Source organism: Astyanax mexicanus, chromosome 15, assembly GCF_023375975.1.
Source record: "Astyanax mexicanus isolate ESR-SI-001 chromosome 15, AstMex3_surface, whole genome shotgun sequence".
NCBI classification, from domain to species: Eukaryota; Metazoa; Chordata; class Actinopteri; order Characiformes; family Acestrorhamphidae; genus Astyanax; species Astyanax mexicanus.
The window spans coordinates 9,017,432-9,041,932 of NC_064422.1; the positions used below are offsets into that span (position 1 = coordinate 9,017,432).

Sequence of the window (24,501 nt, forward strand, 5' to 3'; positions counted from 1 at the left end):
ACACGCCTTGCAAAGGTATAAACTAAGGCTCAATATGTGTTTATTTATTTTTATGACTTTTTACATTATAAATGTAATATTGAAGACTATATTAAAGCTATACAGGAAGAATTATTCTGAAAATAAAGAGTTAAAGAAACCAGAATATGTTTTAGATTTTATATTCTTCTATAAGTATCACATTTATCTTTGAGGACAGATCTGCACACTCTTAGTGAGATTTTAATCTCAGTGTCTTCATGAGGGAGTGTCACCTGGAATAGTTTTCTCAGCATCTTGAAGGAAGGAGTTCCTGGAGGTGCTGAACAATAGCTGCTGCTTTTCCTTCATGCTGTGAAGCTCCAGCTCATCCCAATTAAATCACCTCAAATCACCATCTCAGTTCATCAGGTTTAGATCAGGGGATTAATGTGGTGGACTGACACTTTTTTACTGTTTACTACATAATTCTATATTATATGTGGCCCTAAATTGTTTTCATGTCTTTAATATTAATATACAATGTAGGAAATAAATTAAATAAAGAAATAAAAAATGACTGGTACTATATAAACGGTGGTGTTTTGTGACCTGATTTCAGATTGAGAACTTGATTTAGTGAGGTTGTGAAATCTTCTGCTCATGTTTAATCTCTGCTTGATTCTAAGGGAACGCATCACAAAAGGCCTGAACGTTTTAAGGAGAGAGATCCCAGGAGGAGACACGTTTATGCACCTCGGCCTGGAGAAGGTTCCACATCTAATCCTGTTACAGAACATATTGATCAGGCTTTTAGTTCAGGTCCTCATATTAATCATGCTGTCGTTCTTTACAGGCTAATGAACAGATCCATCAGGAGAATTTCGGTGAGTCGTATTGAGAAGCTTTTTTATGATCACTTGGGGGCAGATTTATTAATGATTAATTAATGGTAGACAGTTTGTACTATTGGGCATGGACAGTTAAGTGCATCATCTATAAAGAATGAACAAAATTTGTCTTAGTCAGATAGGAGAAATACTGTTTAATAGAAATAATAGAAAATAAATGTTAATACTAAAAAAAATATATATTCAATGTTTTTTTATTTTAATTTTATTTCAAACTGTAATACAAAATAAGAAGGTATTACTAGTATGTACATTCATTACTATTAATTACTAATTATTTTGGTATGTATTGGTTTGACCTTTTTAGTAAGGTATATCTTTGGATATATTCATTTAAAATGTTTGAGAAAATGAACAAAAAAAGTGAAACTTTTCAAATATTATTTTTAGTAAATATTTTATTATTTTGTCAAATTATTTAGAAATTCTTATTAGTTACATAAGAAATAATTTTATTATTTTCTGTTTTGAGGGAAATGTCATTATTATCTTATTAATTTAAACATTTGGGAAAAAAAGTAATTTTTAATCATAAAGATTATTAATAAAGAATTAGAAGCATTAAAAAGAATAATTATATGTATACATGCTTACAATTGATACAGTTTATTTATTACACAATACTTTGAACTTGAGATGATGAGTCTGAATTTATTGTATTTTTTTAATGTTCTTTTCATGTCATTTTAACGACACAGAAATTGTACGTGTTTTTGTCATGTTTTCTTATTTAAAATCTATTAATAATTATTTTATAATTTAAATTTATTCAAACTCAAAATGTTAAGCATAAGAATGGTTCACTTGTGCTGGAAGCTAAATATACTGAATAGTAACCACAGTGAACACCTCAGTGGTGTTTGTGCAGATTGTGAGTAGATCTGTTACTAATAGGATAAGCAGATGTTTGGGAGCTCCTACAGTCCAGCAGACCTTTGAGCTGCTGCTGCAGAAGTCATTTACTCTGATAGTAATATTATTGAACGTGTATTTTCAGGTAAAGCCAGTGTGATCATTGCTCTGACGGACGGGGAGCTGAATGAACAGCAGCTGGTTGCAGCACAACAAGAGGTTACATCACTGACCTGCTTTTACTCTCCTTTTTCCATCTGCTGTTTACGTTGATTGTGAAATCCTCTGGAATTCCGTGACTCTCTTGTTTTTCCTGCAGGCTGCCAAAGCAAGAGGGCTGGGTGCTATTGTGTACTGCGTCGGAGTTAAAGACTTCAACGAGACGCAGGTGAGGAAGTTTGTTTTCTGACTGTTATCACTGTTATCCTGAAGATAATGATGTTTAAACTCACACTCAACACACCCCTGTGAGGGATACAGCAGTTTAGACTTCCACCCATTCAGCCTACAGCAGTTTATACTCCCACTCATTCAGCCTACATCAGTTTAGACTCCCACCCATTTAGCCTACATCAGTTTAGCCCCACTCATTCAGTCCACAGCAGTTTAGACTCTCACCCATTCAGCCTACAGCAGTTTAGACTCCCACTCATTCAGTCCACAGCAGTTTAGACTCCCACCCATTCAGCCTACAGCAGTTTAGACTCCCACTCATTCAGTCCACAGCAGTTTAGACTCCCACCCATTCAGCCTACAGCAGTTTAGACTCCCACTCATTCAGCCTACAGCAGTTTAGACTCCACCCATTCAGCCTACAGCAGTTTAGACTCCCACTCATTCAGCCTACAGCAGTTTAGACTCCCACTCATTCAGTCCACAGCAGTTTAGACTCCCACCCATTCAGCCTACAGCAGTTTAGACTCCCACTCATTCAGCCTACAGCAGTTTAGACTCCACCCATTCAGCCTACAGCAGTTTAGACTCCCACTCAATCAGCCTACAGCAGTTTAGACTCCCACCCTTTCAGTCTACAGCAGTTTAGACTCCCATTAATTCAACCTACAGCAGTTTAGACTCCCACCTCCCACCCATTCAGCCTACAGCAGTTTAGACTCCCACTCATTCAGTCCACAGCAGTTTAGACTCCCACCCATTCAGCCTACATCAGTTTAGACTCCCACTCATTCAGTCCACAGCAGTTTAGACTCTCACCCATTCAGCCTACAGCAGTTTAGACTCCCACCCATTCAGCCTACAGCAGTTTAGACTCCCACTCAATCAGCCTACAGCAGTTTAGACTCCCATTAATTCAGTCTACAGCAGTTTAGACTCCCACTCATTCAGACTACAGCAGTTATATATATATATATATATATATATATATATATATATATATATATATATATATATAGATGTAATGAGATTGGGAAACTGTTGTTGCTTCATACAACAACACAAGGAAAAAAATGGATAGATGTTTTTGACAGTTAGTTATTATTATTATTCCCTTCCAGTTGTAACGTGATTTAATTCCTTGTCTTTTGCCAGCACAGACATAAAAGACTGTGTGTAATAGATCAGTGAAATCAGTAGGAAGCTGAAACCCTGTGTAAATAAACCTGTGTGTTTTTCTGACTGTAGCTGGCCACCATAGCGGACACCATCGAGCACGTGTTTCCTGTGACGGGAGGATTCCAGGCTCTTAGAGGAGTGATTGACTCGGTAAACAAAGATCCTTACTTAATAAAATGCAGATGAAGTGAAGCTGGGAGCACAGCTGGAAGCAAAGGCGTTGACAGTGGGATGTGCTCAGTGATTGGGAGTGCTGTATTGACATGCTGCACTGGAGTTAATGTTCAGCGAGTCGTCCTGCTGTTGATGAATTTTCATGAATTTCTAGTCCCTTTTTTGAAATTGTTCTTGGAATGTTTTTGGATTGACTGACCTTTATTTCTTAAAGTCATTTTTTACTTTACTTATTTGAGCAGTTCTTGCTTCTCATAATCTGGATTAGAACATTACTGAAATATTCACTATTCACTGTATACCTGTAACTCTACCTCTTCACTACTTTACAACTGATGCTCTCAAACACATTATCCCCTTAACAGGCCACTTTTTGTCAATTAACTGCCTGACATAACACTACTAAATCTTGAGGATTTCTATTCAAGCATTACATAAAAAGCTAACATGTTTGATAAGGAATGTTACTGAAAAGCGAAATTGTAATTACAGTACAAAATAAAAGAAAATATTTAAGTAAATCTGCTAATGTCAAAATATAATGAATACAAACATAAAATTGGCTCTTTCCCAAACTTCATTTTAAAATCAAACAGTTCATATCCTTCAAACCTTTAGTTTCATTATGTTTGTCTAGTTTTTATGTCTATTTTTAAAACCTGCAGAGTTTGTGTTGATTCCTGTTGCTGATCTGGAATTAAGTGGAGAAGAGAGAAAACAGGCAGCTTCTCCAAGTGTCCTGTAGACTAGGAGATTTCAGAGCCCTCAAATGTTCAGAAAGTAACTTAAAAAAAGTTATTTTAATGCAGAAAAAAGGGTTTTGTATCACCGACACCTGTAGCCCTTATACAGGACAAGGCATTTTAAGGTTAAGAGGCAAGAAACTCAAGTAATTCTTAATTAACTCTTTAGATTCAGCACAGCTGTTAACTGAAAATGACTGAGACAATCCAGCCATGATGTGCAAAGTTGTCATCTAAGCAAGAGGTGCTATTTTCAGAATCCCCCAAAAAATTAAAACATATTCTGGTTTGTTTAACATATTCTGCATTTTTTTCTGTGGGCAAATCAAGATCAGCAAAAAAGATTGTTGAGTCGGGAGCATGTATTGTACGATAAATATAATAATGCAATTATTATGACAGGCCTAATGCAGGATGTTAATATTTTTTTCAATATTTTCACTATTTTACCATTATTAGCATTATACAAAAAAGCCAGAATTCACATTATGGTTCAATAGTGGGTTTAACTAGTGAATAAAGTGAGCACTGAATAATTTCTCTCTCTAAACCAGGGGTGTCCAAACTACGGCCCGCGGGCCATTTGCAAGCCCGTTTCCTTCTTTGGAGCGGCCCGCGAGGTATTTTAGAAATAGAATGAAAGTTGGCCCGCTGTTAAGCAGGTTTTTATAATGTGAGATTCAAAGTTTGAACGCTAGGTGTCAGAAACGGGCCAAAGAGTCTAAAAGCGGAGAGGGTGCGCATTTCTAGCGCAAAAAAACGGACCAAAGAGTCTCAAAGCAGAGAGGGTGCGCATTTCTAGCTCAGAAAAACGGGGCAAAAGAGTATCAAAGTGGAGAGAGTGCGCATTTCTAGCGCAAAAAAAACAGGCCAAAGAGTCTAAAATTGGAGAGAGTGCACATTTCTAGCGCAGAAAAACGGGGCAAAGAGTCTAAAAGTGGAGAGAGTGCACAGTTCTAGCGCAGAAAAACAGGCCAAAGAGTCTAAAAGCGGAGAGGGTGCGCATTTCTAGCACAGAAAAACGGACCAAAGAGTCTAAAAGCAGAGAGGGTGCGCATTTCTAGCGCAGAAAAACAGACTAAAGAGTATCAAAGTGGAGAGAGTGCGCATTTCTAGCGCAAAAAACGAGCCAAAGAGTCTAAAAGTGGAGAGAGTGCGCATTTCTAGCGCAAAAAAACGAGCCAAAGAGTCTAAAAGTGGAGAGAGTGCGCAGTTCTAGCATAGAAAAAGAGGCCAAAGAGTGTAAAAGCGGAGAGAGTGCGCAGTTGTAGAGCAGAAAAACGGGGCAAAGAGTCTAAAAGTGGCGAGAGTGTTCAGTTGTAGCGCAGAAAAAGGGCACTAAACACTAAACACTGCTCTAAACACTATACATTTAGGCCTTACATTGTTACAGAGTCACCACATACCTCCAGCATCTGTAGATCATCATTCAGAGCTATCCACAACCTTCATACTGTAATCTGGAAATGGTTAAACAGAATTATTTTTTTTTGTGTTGACCTTTTAATCCTGTTCTCACTGCAGATCATCAAGAAGTCCTGTATCGAGATCTTGGCAGCTGAGCCATCGAGCGTCTGCGCAGGAGGTGAGGAGGAACAGGGCGAGCGTCCCGATCAATAATCACTCCTCTCTCATTTGCTAAGAGCTGCACTCATTTCATTATAGAGAAGCAGGGTCTCCTCTCAGGCTCTCAGGGGGGTTTAGGCTGTTAGATAATGTGATTGGCTGCTGGTACACCTCCTCGCTCTGCACTGAGAGGCATTTAAGGTAACGACCCTGAGCGGACCCTCGTGGTAAAGAGCAGCAGTAAAGTGTGATTAAGTGAATGCCTGGTTACACACACACAGATTAGTGCAGCGCACAAGCTCGGGCTTTTACGAGTCTCCACACTGAAGAGTTCTGTGGGAATTTGGAGAAGAAAGCCTGGAAGAAAGACATATAACAGCAGTGTTAAGATCTCTGTGGTTTCTCTGATTATTTTAACATCAACCTCAACACCATCCCCCATCATTATATATACTAGTGCATCTTAAAAAATGAGCAAATGAGTGAAAAGTTAGTTTCTTTCAGTAATTCAGTTCAAAATGTGAAACTCATATATTATATAGATGTATTACACACAGAGTGATCTTTATTAAGTGTTAATTTCTTTTATTGTTGATTATGGTTTACAGCCAATGAAAACCCAAAAATCAGTGTCTCAGAAAATTTGAACATTATATAAGGCCAATTGGTACTTTTGGCAGTGTGGGCAGTGTGTCAAGTCCTGCTGAAAAATGAAATCCGCATCTCCATAAAAGTTGTCAGTAGCAGAGGGAAGCATGAAGTGCTGTAAGATTTTGTTGGGAAAACAAAACTGCACTGACTTTAGACTTGATAATAAAACACACTGGATCAACACCAGCAGATGACAGACATGTCTCTCCAAACCATCACTGATCATCAGTAAATTTTACATTTCATTTAAAGTAAATCAAGGGATCAGAGTCTGGAGGAAGAGTGGAGAGACACACAGTCCAAACTGCTTGAGGTCTAGTGTGAAGTTTCCACCAATCAGTGATGGTTTGGAGAGACATGTCATCTGCTGGTGTTGATCCACTGTGTTTTATTATCAAGTCTAAAGTCAGTGCAGTTTTGTTTTCCCACAAAATCTTACAGCACTTCATGCTTCCCTCTGCTACTGACAACTTTTATAATATAATATTCTTATTATTGGGTTTTCATTGGCTGTAAGCCATAATCATCAACAATAAAAGAAATAAACAATTAAAATAGATCACTCTGTTTTTTAATACATCTCTATAATATATAAGTTTCACATTTTGAACCAAATTACTAAAATAAAATAACTTTTCAATGATATTCTAATTTTATGAGATTAGTAATATATAAATCTTCCCAATCCAGAGTCCTTTCAAGTGGTGGTCAGAGGAAACGGCTTCCTCCACGCCAGGAAGATAGACCAGGTGATGTGCAGCTTCAAGGTCAATGACACGGTCACCTTAAGTGAGTATCTGTATCTGGTCAGATTTCTGAAACACTGGACATGATTTAATCCAGCAGTAAAAACAAAAAGTGGAATTTATAAACAAAATGTTAAGTTAAGTTAATAAATTAAAACATATATTAATATATATATATATATATATTAATACAGTTAAAGTAAAAAGGCACTGGCATGGTTAAAGTCAGTAACGGTTCCTGGTCTTCCTCCCTAGATGTGAAGCCTGATGGTATAGAAGACACGTATCTACTGTGTCCGGCACCGGTCATAGACGAAGTTGGGAAGTAAGTGGCTGATGTTCATTAACGGCTTCTACAGGACAGCAAATGTATATAAATAGGCCTGTATTAGCCCCAATCCTGATCCACTGGATCCCTAATGTTAAGATCTAAGCTAATTCATTGTTTTTTAGTGTTTCTCCCTTCATCCTTTTAAATTTGCACAAAGTTCTCTTTGAACAAAATAATTCCAGCCTCAGTGTTGCTGCCTATTTCATCATCTTATTTCCTTTCCTCTTACTCTCACTCATTCTCTCACTGTCTCTCTCACTCTCTCTCTCTCTCCACTCTCTCTCTCTCACTCTCTCTCACTCTTTCTCTCTCTCTTTTTCCCTGATCAAAGCCTGCTGTCGCCCGGCCCCTTTCCTTTGATCTCACTGACTTTACAGACGTCAACTCACCAACACTTCCCCTTCACTTCTTCTCCTTTAACACTGACTGGACTGTTTTGATGCCTAAGCACACATTCACTGAGTGTCCAGAAGTATACAGACACCCCTTCTGATGAGTTCAGCTGCTGTAAGCTTTTCCCATTGCTCATAGAGCTGTATTATCACAATAGAAACTCACAGAACAATAGAACTGAACACTTTGGAGCGAATATTATCTCATGATCCTAAAGTTAAAGTGCCTAATGCTGAGAATGGAGGGCTAAGTGGGAATAAAACACCCTAGAATTAAGCTGTGGAGCAGTGGAGTGCATTCTCCAATGTGGTGATGGAGCTTCATAAAATTCTTAAAAGATGCCAAAAGCTGCTCTTCAGGCTTACATTCCTTCCCGGCCGCTGCGCTTCTCAAATGAATGTCACAACATTCACACAAAGCAATTCAGACTGTTCCCTAATGGTGGAACAAACTACCGTCAACTACCATCCAGATCAGGAGCATCCCTCGTTATCTTTAGGAAACTCCTGAAGACAGAGCTCTTCAAAGAGCACCTACTCTCCTAACACTTCTAACATAGTAACAAACTACTTATAACCTCATTTCCTGCTCTCCCTCCTTTCCTCCTTTATCGCATTATTTTACTTTGGTCTCCTTTAGGCCCTGTATGAAAAATGTTTTTATCTTGAACTTCTATGTTTTTTTTTCTATATTGCTAAATGTACATGATTATTTGTAAGTCGCTTTGGATAAATACTCTGCCACAGCGGTAAAAACAAAGGATCTAAACTAGATCATGGTCAAAATAGTATTTAAAGTGATGATGGAGCTCCATTCAATACGGCTTATTGGCACTGAATGCCAAAGGACGCTCTGCTAGAGCACAACGGTAAAAACAATAAATCTAAACTCAATTATGCTCCAAGTAGTACCTGAAGTGACAATGGAGCTTCATTCAACACTACTTATTAATGCCAAGCACTGAATGAAAAAAGGTGCTCTGGTAGAGCTTAGCGGTAAAAACAAAGGATCTGAACTGGATCAGGCTCAAAATAGTATCTAAAGTGATGATGGAACTCCATTTAATACTTATTAACACCAAGCAGTGAATGTCAAAGGGCACTCTGGTAGAACTTAGCGGTAAAAACAAAGGATCTGAACTGTATCAGTGTCAAAATAGTCTCTGGAGTGACGATGGAGCTCCAAACAATACTGCTTACTAATGTAAGCAACGGAGGCGAAAGACAGAGGATGGAAGGTGAAGGTGCACCCAGTGGAGGTGGGGTGCAGAGGATTTTTTTGACAGAACAACGGCGAAATCAGACTTAGGGGACAGTCATATAGACAGACAGAAAGAGCTTGTCAACACAGAGGAGAGTACCAGTCATTGGCTGTGGGTAAAGTGGAATGACACCATCGATTGATCAACCATTGATCAACCTGTGGTGTCTTATAATAAATGGCCGAAACACCCTTTGCTGTTAAGGTACATAACTGATGGTGTGTCTTGGTGGGGAATCCAAATAGCCATAATCCAAATGGTGCAAACACCAGGGATTTTATCACCTAGTCCTTTTACCAAAAAAAAAATATATGTATTTTAGAGGATGCCCAAGAGTAATGAGCTAGTGCACAGCCGTAAAAACAAAAGATCTGAACTGAATCTGGGGCTGTTACTAGTTACTAGTAAAGGGGGTCAATGTACAAGTAAAATGAAAAAAGAAATGCATCTTTCTATCTGTTCTGTTTTCTTCAGGGTGGTTTACCTGCAGGTCAGCATGAACGAGGGTCTGTCGTTCATCACCAGCTCAGTACACATCACCACCACCGAATGTGTGAGTAAACACACACACACATATACACATATATATATATTTCTTTCTGTATTATTGTTGTCTCTCAAATCTCCACCTCTCTTTCCTTATTAACTTTAGTTTTTTCCACTTCCTCACTTTTCTGTCTTTGCTTTTAGACCATCCTTCTTTTTCTGGACTCTGCCAGAGGGCTCTCTTTCCCTCACAGTGAGTTCCTTTCTCTTCCTCTTCTTCTTCTTTTTCTTCTTCACTCTGTCCACAGCCAGACCACAGGGGCTTTCGAGCTTATCCAGCCCAAAGCCCCTGGAGACCCTGGCTCTGATCTGGAGAGGCAGTGGGCCCCTCAGACCCAGACTGACTCCCTCATACAGCTAATGACTTTTACATTAACCCTTACAAGACCCTGACTTAGCTTTGGACTTTACATTTACTCATTATGCTAAAATGTGGTTGGGCTTTAATACTCTTGCTGTCATGGCAACCAAGCTCCATAAATGCCTTATTTGGGCTATATTTGGGCCAAATCCCTCAATATGGGTAATCTGCACTTTTGTTGAGTTAATTACAGGTAGACATATATATTAAACACTGACTTTATGTTTATTTGGGTTTACTCTAATGTTATATAGAGTTAATTGCAAGTATACACTCTCACTGACCACTGAATTAATTTTTATTTGGGATTAGTATTCTAGTGTTATATAGAGTTCATTACAGGTAGACACTCCCACTGACCAATGACTTTATGTTTATTTGGGATTAGTATTCTAGTGTTATATAGAGTTCATTACAGGTAGACACTACCACTGACCAATGACTTTATGTTCATTTGGGTTTAGTATTCTAATGCTATATAGAGTTAATTACAGGTAGATACTCTCATTGAACACTGACTTTATTCTTTATGGTTATTTGGGTTTAGTATTCTAATGTTATATAGAGTTAATTACAGGTAGACACTCTCACTAAACATTGACCTTATGTTTATTTGGGTTTAGTATTCTAATGTTATGTAGAGTTAATTACAGGTAGATACTCTCACTGAACACTGACTTTATTCTTTATGGTTATTTGGGTTTAGTATTCTAATGTTATATAGAGTTAATTACAGGTAGACACTCTCACTAAACATTGACCTTATGTTCATTTGGGTTTAGTATTCTAATGCTATATAGAGTTAATTACAGGTAATCATTCTTCCTGATCACTGACTTTATGTTTATTTGGGACTAGTATTCTAAGGTTATATAGAGTTAATGACAGGTAGACACTCTTACTGACCACTGACTTTATACTTCATGTTTATTTGGGTTTTTGCTATTTATTATTAATGTTATATAGAGTTAATTACAGGTAGAAACTCTCCCTAAACATTGACTTTATGTTTATTTGGGTTTAGTATTCTAATGTTATATAGAGTTAATTACAGGTAGACACTCTCACTGAACACTGACTTTATTTTTTTATGTTTATTTGAGTTTATTATTCTAAGGTTATATAGAGTTAATTACAGGTAGACACTCTTACTCACTACTGACTTTATTCTTTATGTTTATTTGAGTTTATTATTCTAAGGTTATATAGAGTTAATTACAGGTAGACACTCTTACTCACTACTGACTTTATTCTTTATGGTTATTTGGGTTTATTATTCTAAGATTATATAGAGTTATTTACAGGTAGATACTCTCACTGACCACTGACTTTATTCTTTATGTTATTTTGAGTTTATTATTCTAAGGTTATATAGAGTTAATTACAGGTAGACACTCTTACTCACTACTGACTTTATTCTTTATGGTTATTTGGGTTTATTATTCTAAGGTTATATAGAGTTATTTACAGGTAGATACTCTCACTGACCACTGACTTTATTCTTTATGTTATTTTGAGTTTATTATTCTAAGGTTATATAGAGTTATTTACAGGTAGATACTCTCACTGAACACTGACTTTATTCTTTATGGTTATTTGGGTTTATTATTCTAAGGTTATATAGAGTTATTTACAGGTAGATACTCTCACTGACCACTGACTTTATTCTTTATGTTATTTTGAGTTTATTATTCTAAGGTTATATAGAGTTATTTACAGGTAGACACTCTTACTCACTACTGACTTTATTCTTTATGGTTATTTGGGTTTATTATTCTAAGGTTATATAGAGTTATTTACAGGTAGACACTCTTACTCACTACTGACTTTATTCTTTATGGTTATTTGGGTTTATTATTCTAAGGTTATATAGAGTTATTTACAGGTAGACACTCTTACTCACTACTGACTTTATTCTTTATGGTTATTTGGGTTTATTATTCTAAGGTTATATAGAGTTATTTACAGGTAGATACTCTCACTGACCACTGACTTTATGTTTAGTTCATGTTTGGGTTTATTGTGATATTCTATAAACAGTTTTAGGGTGTTTTTATGGTTGAATATGTGAATTCTGTTGGTTAAAGCCGTGTGTTGTTTTTTTCTCTGGCAGTTTGACGGGACTATTCTGCTGATCACCCTGCTGGTCCTCTTCTTGTTATTGGCTCTGCTGTTCATGTGGTGGTTCTGGCCGCTCTGCTGCACAGTAGTGAGTCTCAAGCCTCATTTACGTCCTTGAACTGAAGACGCGTTCCCATCATTATTCTGTCAGGGATCTTCTGGTGATCTGAAAGCTCTTGCCAGGAGAGCCCAGGCTGGCCAGTTGAAGGTGGAAAAATCTGGCCACTTAAATGCAAATAAAAAAAATCAGGGTCTCCACGACTCTGAGCTTCGTCCTGCGGTTAAGAGTAAAGCCCAGTAATTTAAAGTTCTAGTGATTCTAGGAACCTATTTTTCTAATTTCTAATTTTCTAATTTTAACAGGAGAATACAGTGAATTTATGTGTGATATTTAATTATATGTGTGACCTTTTAATATAATTTCTTTCTCTAGGTCATAAGGGAGCCTCCTCCTCCTCCACCACCAGAGCCAGTAAGTCTTATTTTCATCCCTTTGCTTTTTTGCATGTTTATTAATTGATATATTTTATATACAGTATTGTGTAAATGTTTTAGGCATCTAAAGAAAAAGTGCAGTTCTTATCTGTGCAGTAAATGTTTATTAGCTCAGTAAAACACATTACAGCATTACAATAAATACAAACAGCAATTTTACAAAAAACAGTGCAGCTTTTACAGCCCTATTTACCTTAAAACATCTCCTAATCTCTCCTTCTAATCTGAGTTTAATAGAGTTATTTCTAGTTCTCATCATATTAATCAACACCTGGTTTGGTAAATTACTGGTAAATGTGGTAAATCAGGTGAGCTGCTGACGGAACTGAACATAATAATATACACATGCTGGCTGAGGAGCATCCAGGAGAAATCTGGAGTTTCTGCACTTTATTCTTCAGCTTCAGGCTCACAGGATATAACATACTTATAGTTAAAAATGAGAATTCCTTGTTACGTTTTACTGTATTTATGTTTATTTGCATCTGTTCAAATCACATGTGGTGTTTTTTCAGGTAAAAACACTCATATTACTAAGATAAATGGATTAGTATAATTTGCTTTGGTATTTTGATATTATCATATATTTATTATGTTGGTACCACTTTAAAAAACGACTACCTTTATAAAGGGTTTATAAATGGTTTACAATTAGTTTATTAATGGTTACTAATTAGGTTGTAAATGTCTTAAAAATGATTAATAATCAGTTATAACACATACGTAGAAAGGGCAACAATGACCTGTTGTTTGCCAAATAGTGAACCCACAGCCATCTATACTGTTGCCCTTTCTACGTATGTGTTACAACTGATTATTAATGATTTTTAAGGCATTTACAACCTAATTAGTAGCCATTAATAAACTAGTTGTAAACCATTTATAAACCCTTTATAAAGGTAGTCTTATTTTAAAGTGGTACCATTATGTTAAAATGCATTTTTTTCCAGAATTCTATCTAGATTTTCTAAAAAGTAAATAACATGAAGTGGGACTTTAATATGAGCCTATGTGGTAAAGCAGGAAAAATGGTTCAGAGACACTTTGTCAAGAACCAAACTGTGATGTTCTGGATGACTGGATCAGAACATCCCCAAAACATCAGACCATAAGGGCAGAGTGGGTCTGGTATGCAGTGCTCTTCATTTATGTAAACTATAGATACTTGAAATACTGATAGAAAATTAAATGGAAAAAGAAAGAGCATTAGAGTGAACAGTACAGCAAACAACCAACACAGAGTTACTGCAGCTCAGAAAATGATGCTTGCTCTTATAGCCTACAACACAGAGGCTATGTTAATCACTCACTGATGGTGAGTGTCAGAAACTGAAGGACACACCCAGTATGCTGTAATAGATTGGGCCAAAAGCCAATAGAAACGAAGCGGTCAATGGCAACAGACTAAAATCAGTTATTATAAGTTAATTCAACTTATAATAGTGATTTCTGTTTGAAGGTATACATGCCCACAAATATCCACCTACATCAAAATAGTTTAGTAATGTTTGGAAATATTCCATTTTACATAAAGCAGACTTAAGCCCTATCTGGACTGGGTTAGTTTCTCAGGGGGTCCTGGTGTAATTTTTTTATTTTATGGGGGTCCTCTGTGATTTTATTCTCGTCCAGAACGACCATGTATTTGTTTTTCTCAGACATCCTCTGAGAAAATTACAGGCTGAATAATCTACTGTTTTCCGCTGAACTCCTTGGTCCTCCAGTAATTTTAGTCCTGTCCGGATCCACATGTCTGAGTTTCGTCACCTCGCGTTTAGTAAAATAGCTATTCGTATTACATGCCATCCATGTGTTGAGACAGTGTAATATGTGTGTTTTAATAAAAAATATTTAAATTTCAGGAATTATATAATATATATTATGTATCATAAATTATTTGAGTAATATTGTATAAATTAAGTAATTGTAATTAGGTAATATTGTATGCAGAAATTAAGTAAAGTTTAGGATTGGAGAAATGAAGTTCAGTTTATTTATTTATTCTATGTAACATTTAAGTCTTGAAACTGAGTTGAAGTTACTTAAATTTATCTGAAATTAAATTTATCTTAAAAAAGCAAATGCAGAAAGTTGCGAAACGTTTTTTAAGTAAATTTTACGCAGCATTTTTTTCAGTGTAGGCTAATGTTTCAGTAACAGCACTGCTACACTGCAGCCCTCACCCTGAGGATCACAGGCTAATGAAGGAGTCGTGAGGCTGAAAAACTAAAGGAGTGGAAAACCGGTGCTTATCTTGCATTGTGAAGCACATTCTTCCAGCACGAGTTCAGTCTTGGCTCTCCAGCAGCGTATTTTGAGGTGCGCGAGAAGCTGGAGAACAAATCTGAGAACAGAAAAACATAATTTCCACCTCAGAACGTCAGGATCTCCTCTGTGCCCTGAGATGTACCGTACAGCTGCCTCTGCAGACAGTGTGCTGTTCTCATCACGTCAGGATGTTTGGATTTCTCCCTCTAAAGCTGAGAACAGGTGTTTTGTGTTCCTCGTTTTAACTGCTCTGCGTTCTCTGTGTGCTGTTTCTTTCTGACAGGAGTCTGATGATGAAGACGGCATGCCCAAGAAGAAATGGCCTACTGTGGACGCGTCATACTACGGAGGACGAGGAGTCGGAGGGATAAAACGAATGGAGGTGAATTTAAAAAATGGTTTCAAGCTTCAGTGTCTCCTTGGTCAAAGTTTAAAAAAAAAGGAATAATCAAAAGCATAACATCGCTGTCCAATAAAAAAAATATATATCTTAAAGCATTGCCACTATAATTGGGAGATCGCTGGTTCGAATCCCGGTCATGCAGCTTGCCATCGGCTGCCAGAGCCCTGAGAGAGCACAATTGGTCTTGCTCTCTCTGGGTGAGTACAGTAGATGGCGCTCTCTCCCCTCATCACTCCTAGGGTGATGTCAATCAGCACAAGGCTGCATCTGTGAGCTGATGTATCAGAACCAAGTCGCTGTGCTTTTTCTCTGAGTGCGTTGTGATTCTACTCGATAATGCTGCATCCGCAACAGTTGGAAAAGAGGCGGAGTCTGACTTCACATGTATCGGAGGAGACATGTGCTAGTCTTCACCTTCCTTGTGTTGAGACATCACTAGCGATGGGTGACATACAATTGGTCACATTGGTGACATACAATAGGGCAGGGGTCATCAATAGGCAGCCCACTAGCATGAAACATCTGGCCCGTGAGGTTGTTTTAACTATAATAAAGGATAATGAAAATAAATAAATAAATGAATAAAATGCTTCTCTGGTGAGCTTTTGTTTACATTCCTCCCCGTTCTAGTTTTTACCGCCCGTTCTCGGGCTCCCTATCTCCTTAAAAGGGCGTTTTTTTTCCCAACTGTGTTTTAATTCACTAGCCGGGGCAGCAGTAGTGTATTAAACGACGACCCTGGCGACATGGGTTCGATCCCGCATGAGGAGCGGTGCGTTTATTTTATTTTATTTTTTTTATTTCTTCTTGGGTTTACCTGCTTTGAATTCAACTGTTCTGCAATTGGGTTCAACAACCCTCTGAGCTGGAGAGCTACTAGTCTGTAGCTTCATTTTCCAAAACAGATTTTTTTTTGTGGCCCTCCACATAATGGCTTGGAAAATATCTGGCCTGTGGACAAACTTAACAGTCAATGTGCAGTAAAACATGAATTAGATCAGGAGCCTCACCAGTAGGAAGTGCAAATAGAGGGCATGACAAAAAAAGAATCATGACTAATCGAAAAAATAATCATCAGATTAGTCGACTAGTAAAATCATCATCAGTTGCAGCCCTATTAATAATACAATAAATGAAATATCTGCCAGAATCCCATTTAATTCCTCTGAAACATACACACAGCTGTCAGCGACAAACCCTGACAAGTACCACATCACATCTGGGATCCAGAAACAAATGGTTTGTACATGATTTGAACTAGGGCTGGGTTTGATCAGAAGCTTTCCAGCATTTATCTGTCTATCTATCGTCTGAAATCTGATCATCATTCTCATGTGAGAGCAGAGGCTGGAGAATGCTGTGCACAGCAAATTCTGTTTTTTGGAATAAACGTATTTTAAGTATATATGCGTGACCATGGAATACACTCTATGACATAAATATGAGTTAAAGTAACTCTTTACTGGGAGTTTCTGGCCTTTTAACTCTGTTAAGGAGTTAAATCTGAACTATTGCGGGAGTTAAAATATTTATCCCATCTAAAGTAAAATACAGCTCGTAGCTAGAGTTAATTTGACCATAAACTCCTTCACAGTGTTAACAATTAATGCAAAAATGTGTTTTTAAACTAATATTTTTAAAAAATATTGTACTATTTTTAAACCCTGGAACACTTAGGAGTAAAAATGACAACAGAAAACATCATTACTGATCACAATAACAAGTTCATACTCAATAAGTGTATACCAATGTATATTTTTTCATTGCATAGGGACATTAAATCCTTTAAAAACTTTAATCCTGTATTGCAGTTCTCAGTGCATTGCCAGCATTTTACCACACTTTACAGTGCATAAGGTAACTTGCTCTTATAGCCAACAACATGTTGACTAGGCAAACAACCATTATATATATTATCATGAAATATCCCATGAAAGGAAGCCCTGGTGGGCAAGACTGGTAAACTGGGATTGGGGGACACGCCCATTAGAGAGTTCAGTCACGTTCCTCACAACCTTGGAATAAACTCTGAAATAAACTCTACACCACCAAAGAGTTCCCCTCAACTCAACTTGTAATTTAAGTTTTTCAGTTAAAGAATAAACTCACACAATTTAACACTTTTACACGTTTTTGTTTAACTCCAGATTTTTTAACTCCAGCAGTCAGCAGCAGACTGGGCACTGCCGAGGCGAGGCTGGCTGCAGGAGATGTGTTCAGACCTTTCGAGAACTTTCCCCCACATCTGTGTTTGTTTTTAACCTCCGTGCTTTAGGTGCGCTGGGGCGGGAAAGGCTCGACTGAAGAAGGAGCCAAGCTGGAGAAACCCAAAAACGCAGTGGTGAAAATGCCTGAGCAGGAGTTCGAGCCGTTTGAGCCCAAGCCCAAAAAACACGGGAGCAAGAGAACCGCCCAGGACAGGAAGTGGTATTCTCCAATCAGGGTGAGGATCAGAGTCTCAAATCTGGATCTGTTTTTAACTGTTTGCTGATGCTGCTGATCATATTACCATTATGATGTATTTATTTATAATAAATACATCATAATGTATTAATAGGGCGGTTGTGTGCATCGTCCCAAGCACAGGTTTCCCACTGATTTTAAGTTCCGTTTACCTCCCTCTCTGTCTTAATAATCACACATGGTGTGTTTGCTGTCAGATGAATGCAGAGTATGTTTTTAATACATTGTAAACTGGGGTGTCTTGAAATTTTGCATACTTTTAAAGGGTGTTGTGATAGAAAAAAGGTTGAGAAACGCTGCTTTAGAGGACTTGTGGTGTTCATTAATTGGGCGGTCAATTGTGGTCTGTTGTGGTGGTCAAGGTTATTAGATAGTGTGATTTAATATTTGCTGCCAAAAGTATCTAATAATTTCAATTTCCTTCTATCCTCCTCTTTTTTCCTTATGACCAGGGTAAACTGGACGCGATCTGGGCTCTGTTTCGTCGTGGTTATGACCAGGTTTCGCTGATGAGACCACAACCAGGAGATCATGTGAGTGTACAAACCTGTATTTTACACAGTACCAGTGCTGAAGAACCATACACACCCCTTTAAGGCACTAGCTGATTCTCAGATGCCATGATATCCATGATAGACATGTACATTGAGCAGTTAATGGTTACAACCCTCAGAAAACAGCAATGTTTAAATGTATGAGACGACGAGTTGAGGAATGATTTTGCACCAGCATTTGGTGTGTTTGATCTGCATTATTAGTGGGAGGCTAAAGCTTGTGGTAATTATCAACAGTACTGTTTTTTTATAATACTTATAAAGATTGTATTCCAAGTGGGCTATCCATATCCGAACATCACAGAGAGCATAACTGTGTTCTCTCTCTCTTTGAGTGGACAGGATGTTCCTCCCTTTCCTCACTAGCGTGGGCAGTCCCAACTAGTGCAGGCATTTGTTAGCTGTTTGTTACCAGAATTAGCAGTTAGTGTTAGTGTTCTCCTCCAAGTGTGTTGAGCCCCAGTGGTGTTTAGAGATTTATAGAGATACTTCAACAGCGTATGGAGTCATATATTAACTCTACACTGAAAAAAAAATGATGCGTAAAATTTACTTTAAAAAAAGTTTTGCAACTTTCTGCATTTGTTTTTTTTTAAGTAAAATTAATTTCATGTAAATTTAAGTAACTTCAACTCGGTTTCAAGACTTAAATGTTACATAGAGTAAATAAGTGAACTGAACTTCAGCCAATCCTTTTTTTTAGTAAACTTTCCTCAATTTATTTTTGCAGAATCAATCCTTTCTTTTAGTAAACTTTACTTAATTTCTGCATATAATATTACCTAAATACAATTACTTAATTTATACAATATTATTCAAATAATTTATGATACATAATACATTATAACTCCTGAAATGTAAATATTTTTAGTTAAAAAACACATATTTCACAGTGAAACTTGGTCTGTTTACAAAATAAATGTGTGTTTTAACTAAAATTATATATAATAATATTGTATAAATTAAGTAATTGTAATTAGGTAATATTGTATGCAGAAACTAAGTAAATGTTACTAAAATAAAGGATTGATTTAGCAAAAATAAATAAATAAAGTAAAGTTTACTAAAAGAAAGGATTGGCTGAAGTTCAGTTCACTTATTTACTCTATGTAACATTTAAGTCTTGAAACTGAGTTGAAGTTACTTAAATTTACATGAAATTAAATTTACTTAAAAAAAGCAAATGCAGAAAGTTGCGAAAGTTTTTTTAAGCAAATTTTACGCAGCATTTTTTTCAGTGCATGTAACTCTATATACGAGAGTGTGTATAAAACATTACAAAATGTGAGCTTTATCACAGATTAAATTACTTTTGTACCCTATCTAAGCTTTATTTTGAACAAGACACAACATCAAAAATGCCAAAAAAAGCAGTGGTTCTCCCACAACACTCTAACTCTTAGGTGAAGTCCCTTATCCACCATTCAACCCAACACCAAGAGGGTGAATAATAATTCTCCACCAGGGGAACCACCACAACTAAATCCCATTTGCCTACAAACACATTTAAGACACACACAAACACAATAACCCCAAAGAAAGACTAATGGAAAAAAAACTCCCAGAGAGTTAAAACATGTTTACACTGTGATTTTAACTCTGCGGATTTTACTGTGAAGTATCCGGTCAGTAAAAATTGCTGCAGTGCCATTTCTCAAAATATCATGTTAAGCCTTTTGTTGTTGAGATTGCAGCCAGATTTTACCCAAATCCTCAACATCAGCTCACGCCCACGCCCCGCCCCCACTCACGCCCCGCCCCCACTCACACCCACGCCCTTCAGAGCCCTCCAGAGACCATCCAGTGCCACCTGCTTCAAATCAGCAGCCATAAAAGTGAAGTGAAACAGGGACGTGGAGCAGATCCAGACTCACAGACTGCGTTCCTCTTTTCTTTGTGAAGACCTGGCTCTCGCACTCTCTGGCTTCTCGCGCTTTCTCCTCGACCACATGGTTCGACTTTGGATCCCTGACCTTTCATGTTGAGGAGCAGATCAGGCTCTGATCGTGAACGTGGACCCGCTACACTTTCTTTGAAGTTTATGCTGAGCTCGCGCTTTCTGTGAAAGCTAACACACCTTCCGCACCGTCGCGTCTCCACTGTGACTTGGATCTTCTCCAGGCTGCAGTTAAAGTCCTGCGTTATGGGCAGAAACGCTCGGCAGCCTGGTTTAACTGGAATTCCGAGACTGTAATGGATCTTGTTTTAGAGTTAGGAACAAAAGAAGGTCCGGGCCAGGAGATCTGACTAACATGTAGTGTAGAGATACACTGTAGGCCTGAATACATTTTAATTTTGAATTTTATGATCAGATGAATACAATAATTTTGCATTTAGTCTTCCTTTTGATTTCATTTAAATCAAATATATTTTTACTTAATATAATTATTAATACACAGCTCTGAAAAAGTAAGAGACCACATCAGTTTCTGAATCAGTTTGTCAGATTTATCTATTTATAGGTATATGTTTGAGTAAAATGAACATTGTTGTTTTATTCACTAAACGGACAACATTTCTCCCAAAGTCCAAATTAAAATATTGTAATTTAGAGCGTTTATTTGCAGAAATTGAGACATGGAGAGTTTTCAGACCTCAAATAATGCAAAACAACAAACAAACAAGTTCCTATTCATAAAGTGTTAAGAGTTCAGAAATCAGTATTTGGTGGAATAACCCTGATTTTTAATCACAGTTTTAAGCATCTTGGCATCATGTTCTCCTCCACCAGTCTTACACACTGCTTTTGGATAACTTTATGCTGCTTTACTCCTGGTGCAAAAATTCAAGCAGTTCAGTTTGGTTTGATGGCTTGTGATCATCCATCTTCCATGAATACCAACAAATTGTGGGTTTACAATGTTAAAAATAAACAATGCTCTCTCCTTAATCCCAGAAAAGTTGTTTTGTTTCTTTTGTAATGGCACTACAAGGCTAATGTAGCTAACAATAGCCATCGTTCAATAAAACCCATCGTTCAGTAAAACCTTTATTCAGATAAATCTCTCCATCCAGATAGAGTGAATCTGATTGTGATTGGATGTAGAGTATAAAAATATACCATTCCAACACCCTATTAGTTTATACTGTGATCCATCACACCTGCACTCGTCCCCCCCCTCCACACACACTTTAGCAAGAACATAGCAGACGTATGTAGTCTAGTATGAAGATGATTCGTGCAGAGACTCAAGAGAACTCCAGACAAACTCCAGTCCAACTAAGCTTCTTTAATATATTTACATTCTACTAAAATACATTCATTTACAATCAGCATATATGCAGCTGAAACACACTGTAAAAAATAAAACCGTAAAAAACGGTCAAATTACTGGCAGCAGCGGCTGCCAAACAAAAACCCTAAAATTAAAGTAAAATATTCATTCATATGAAGTGCAAAACCAGTAGATTCACATGCATTTTCATTAAAGGTTTCACATACATACACCAGTATTTTACAGTTTTTCAGAGCATATTTGCAATTAAATTTCTTCAATAAAGTGATTTTGATCAACGTTCTGCAGGGAAAAAAATGTTATTTTACAGTTTTTCAGAGCATATTTACAATTCAATTTCTTCAATAAAGCGATTTCAATCAATGTTCTGCAGGGAAAAACTGTTATTTTACCTTTTTTTTAACTAACTTTATTGTCTTTCAAGTTGTGAGCTTTATGATTCACAAATTAATGTGTATTTGACTCATTCACTGACATTCAGTGACAAACAGTATGATCTTTTCAGCATTTCTTTATTAACAGGCTCTCTGCTCATTTAAAGCAATAAAAAGTGCTCAGAGAGTGAAACCACTTATATTAGCACAGTCTAAAACCCAGCCAGGTGGATAAAACTGCTATGAAACTACATCATGGTGAGCCCTCTAAACTGAACATCTAATTAACATAGCCACGCCCCACAGACAGTTGTTTTTTTAGGTATATTTTCTTTTACATAAAAGAAAGAAAAAAACGTTTTATTTCTATGGTTATTTTCTGTATTTTGTTTTTTAACAATGAATAAAAAATAAATAAATAAATAAACCTTACAATTATGAAGAAAAACACTGAGATGTTGGGAAAGAAATAAACCTTTAAATAATAACACACACATATAATTACATATAATAATAAGTACTTTTACATACATATCTATATAACTTAAGAACATGGAAAAATACCATAAAAATAATATAGCAATATAGCCCTAAAAATAAGAGTTTTAACCGTAATCGCTCATTAATGTCATAATATGTAAAATTAGAATAGGGGCTTGTAATTAACTGAAAATGTCTGTAATTTGACAGAATTAGACTGCAGTAAAAGAAAATGGATAAATAGTGTAAACATTTAGAGTTATTTTCTGTAAAAATAGGATTTTTTTTTTACAGTGCAGGGAATGGCCCAAATGTATCAACATTAACATTTTAATAATAGAACATTATAGTCATTATGGCTTTAAAAAAAAGCCTAAGCTTTTGTTCTTAATGACTTTATTTTTTCCCCTTATATTACTTTTACTTTTATACTTTAAGTAGATTTAAAAACAGTACTTTCACACTTTTACTTAAAGAGTAAAAAGCTTGAGTTGTTACTTTAACTTTAACTACAATACTACATATTTTAAACTCTAGTATGTATACTTCTACCTACAGAGTAATGAAGGTCAATACTTTTTACACCTTTGCTTGTTAGCTACATTAGCCTCAGAGCACTATAAAAACAGGTCTGGGCTGATCAACTAGATTTACGGGGAACTTTAGCTCTGATTTTTGGCTGGACTCTCGCATTAATTGTGCACACATGTGAAGAGTTACATGATGCAGAGTTTATTCCGAGAGAATCATTTCCGCCCTCGCGTGTAACGGCATGGCTCGCACTGCTCCTCTGCGGTCGGTGACGAGAGGGCAGAAGAATGCCCAGTCCTACTTCTCTCTCTCTCTCTCTCTCTCTCTCTCTCTCTCTCTCTCTCTCTCTCTCTCTCTCCCTCTCTATTTCTCTCTCTCTCTCTTATTTTCTGAGTGTGGAAAACAAATGAAATTGGCATCGTTTTCTGTTTTGAGTTACCTTTAGTGCCGGACCCCATAAAGGGTATTTCTACCAATACTTTAAAATTCTCAATGAATTTATTTAGAAAGGGTTTAGTTGGGGTTTGGTGTGAAATTGTGTTTTATTATAGAGAAACTTTCTGACTCAGGTTTCTTTACAGTGATGATGAGTGGATTAGACGTCTGTCACCATGACAACAGCACAAATATAGCCATTTCGTTTACTGTCTATGCACAGCAATCCCAGCGGTGAACCTACTTGTGTCTTTTGAGTATTATATGGAGTTTTGATGGTGGTAAAAAAGTGTCACTCTGAAAAAATACTTTTTTTTTTTTGGTAACTGTTTTTGCCACACAGCGGCTTGCATGTATCCATCCACTCCTGCAATGCAAAAAATGCATGTATTAATTTTCTTAATTAATCATGAGTGTGTTTTGGACATAACATTAAATAAACCAATCAGCATGTGACTAGCTATTCCCTTTAAGAGCCAGGTGCACTCTGACTTTGGCGCATTGCTATGTTTATAGTGCAGCTTCCTGGACGTTTCCAATGCTTCTTAGCAGAGAAAACTCATTAAAGTAATAAAACAATGACCTATATTTTGCGTTGATCTAAAATGGTATTTTATTTTTCTGTTTTATTGTTTCTGTTTATTGTTGATGTAAAATTTTGCACAGCTGCCAACAGGCATGTGCTATAGGTTTGTGCACTGCTGTGTGTATATACGTGTATTGAGCATGCACCTGCATTGATAATTCGATGCCAAGATAGCAACTTCTATCTGTTGGCGCCTGCCTAAGTTGCTTTCAGTCAGTGGCGCACCTGTGTTTTTCATTGCCAAGATAGCAATACTCCAGAAATGTAACTGAACACACACCATTTCAAGACTACCATGCCCATTGATGTAGATATACTCACAAGTGCCATTGCTATTTAAACAATGTAGGCATGAAAATAGGCTGTTGGCGGGATGTAAGATAGCAATGAGCATTGTGACACACCTTGCATAGAGTGTTAGATAGGGCCCAAATTCTTAGTCCAAGTTTTAGGCCCAAAATCTGGTAAAACAGTGTCTGAGGCACTGTCT

General features: G+C 36.9%; 1 protein-coding gene across 1 annotated transcript in view; it reads left to right on the forward strand.

Moving 5' to 3' along the window:
* antxr1c (ANTXR cell adhesion molecule 1c) overlaps positions 1 to 24,501 on the forward strand; it is a 58,527-nt gene that overhangs the window by 26,512 nt on the left and 7,514 nt on the right. Inside the window, exons 4-17 of the mRNA XM_022669309.2 lie at positions 648 to 729; positions 815 to 845; positions 1,867 to 1,940; positions 2,041 to 2,109; positions 3,363 to 3,443; positions 5,735 to 5,795; positions 7,118 to 7,216; positions 7,429 to 7,498; positions 9,633 to 9,711; positions 12,179 to 12,274; positions 12,620 to 12,658; positions 15,233 to 15,331; positions 17,628 to 17,795; positions 18,268 to 18,348. Coding sequence (XP_022525030.1) covers positions 648 to 729; positions 815 to 845; positions 1,867 to 1,940; positions 2,041 to 2,109; positions 3,363 to 3,443; positions 5,735 to 5,795; positions 7,118 to 7,216; positions 7,429 to 7,498; positions 9,633 to 9,711; positions 12,179 to 12,274; positions 12,620 to 12,658; positions 15,233 to 15,331; positions 17,628 to 17,795; positions 18,268 to 18,348 — 1,129 coding nt within the window. The remainder of the gene's footprint in view (positions 1 to 647; positions 730 to 814; positions 846 to 1,866; positions 1,941 to 2,040; positions 2,110 to 3,362; positions 3,444 to 5,734; positions 5,796 to 7,117; positions 7,217 to 7,428; positions 7,499 to 9,632; positions 9,712 to 12,178; positions 12,275 to 12,619; positions 12,659 to 15,232; positions 15,332 to 17,627; positions 17,796 to 18,267; positions 18,349 to 24,501) is intronic.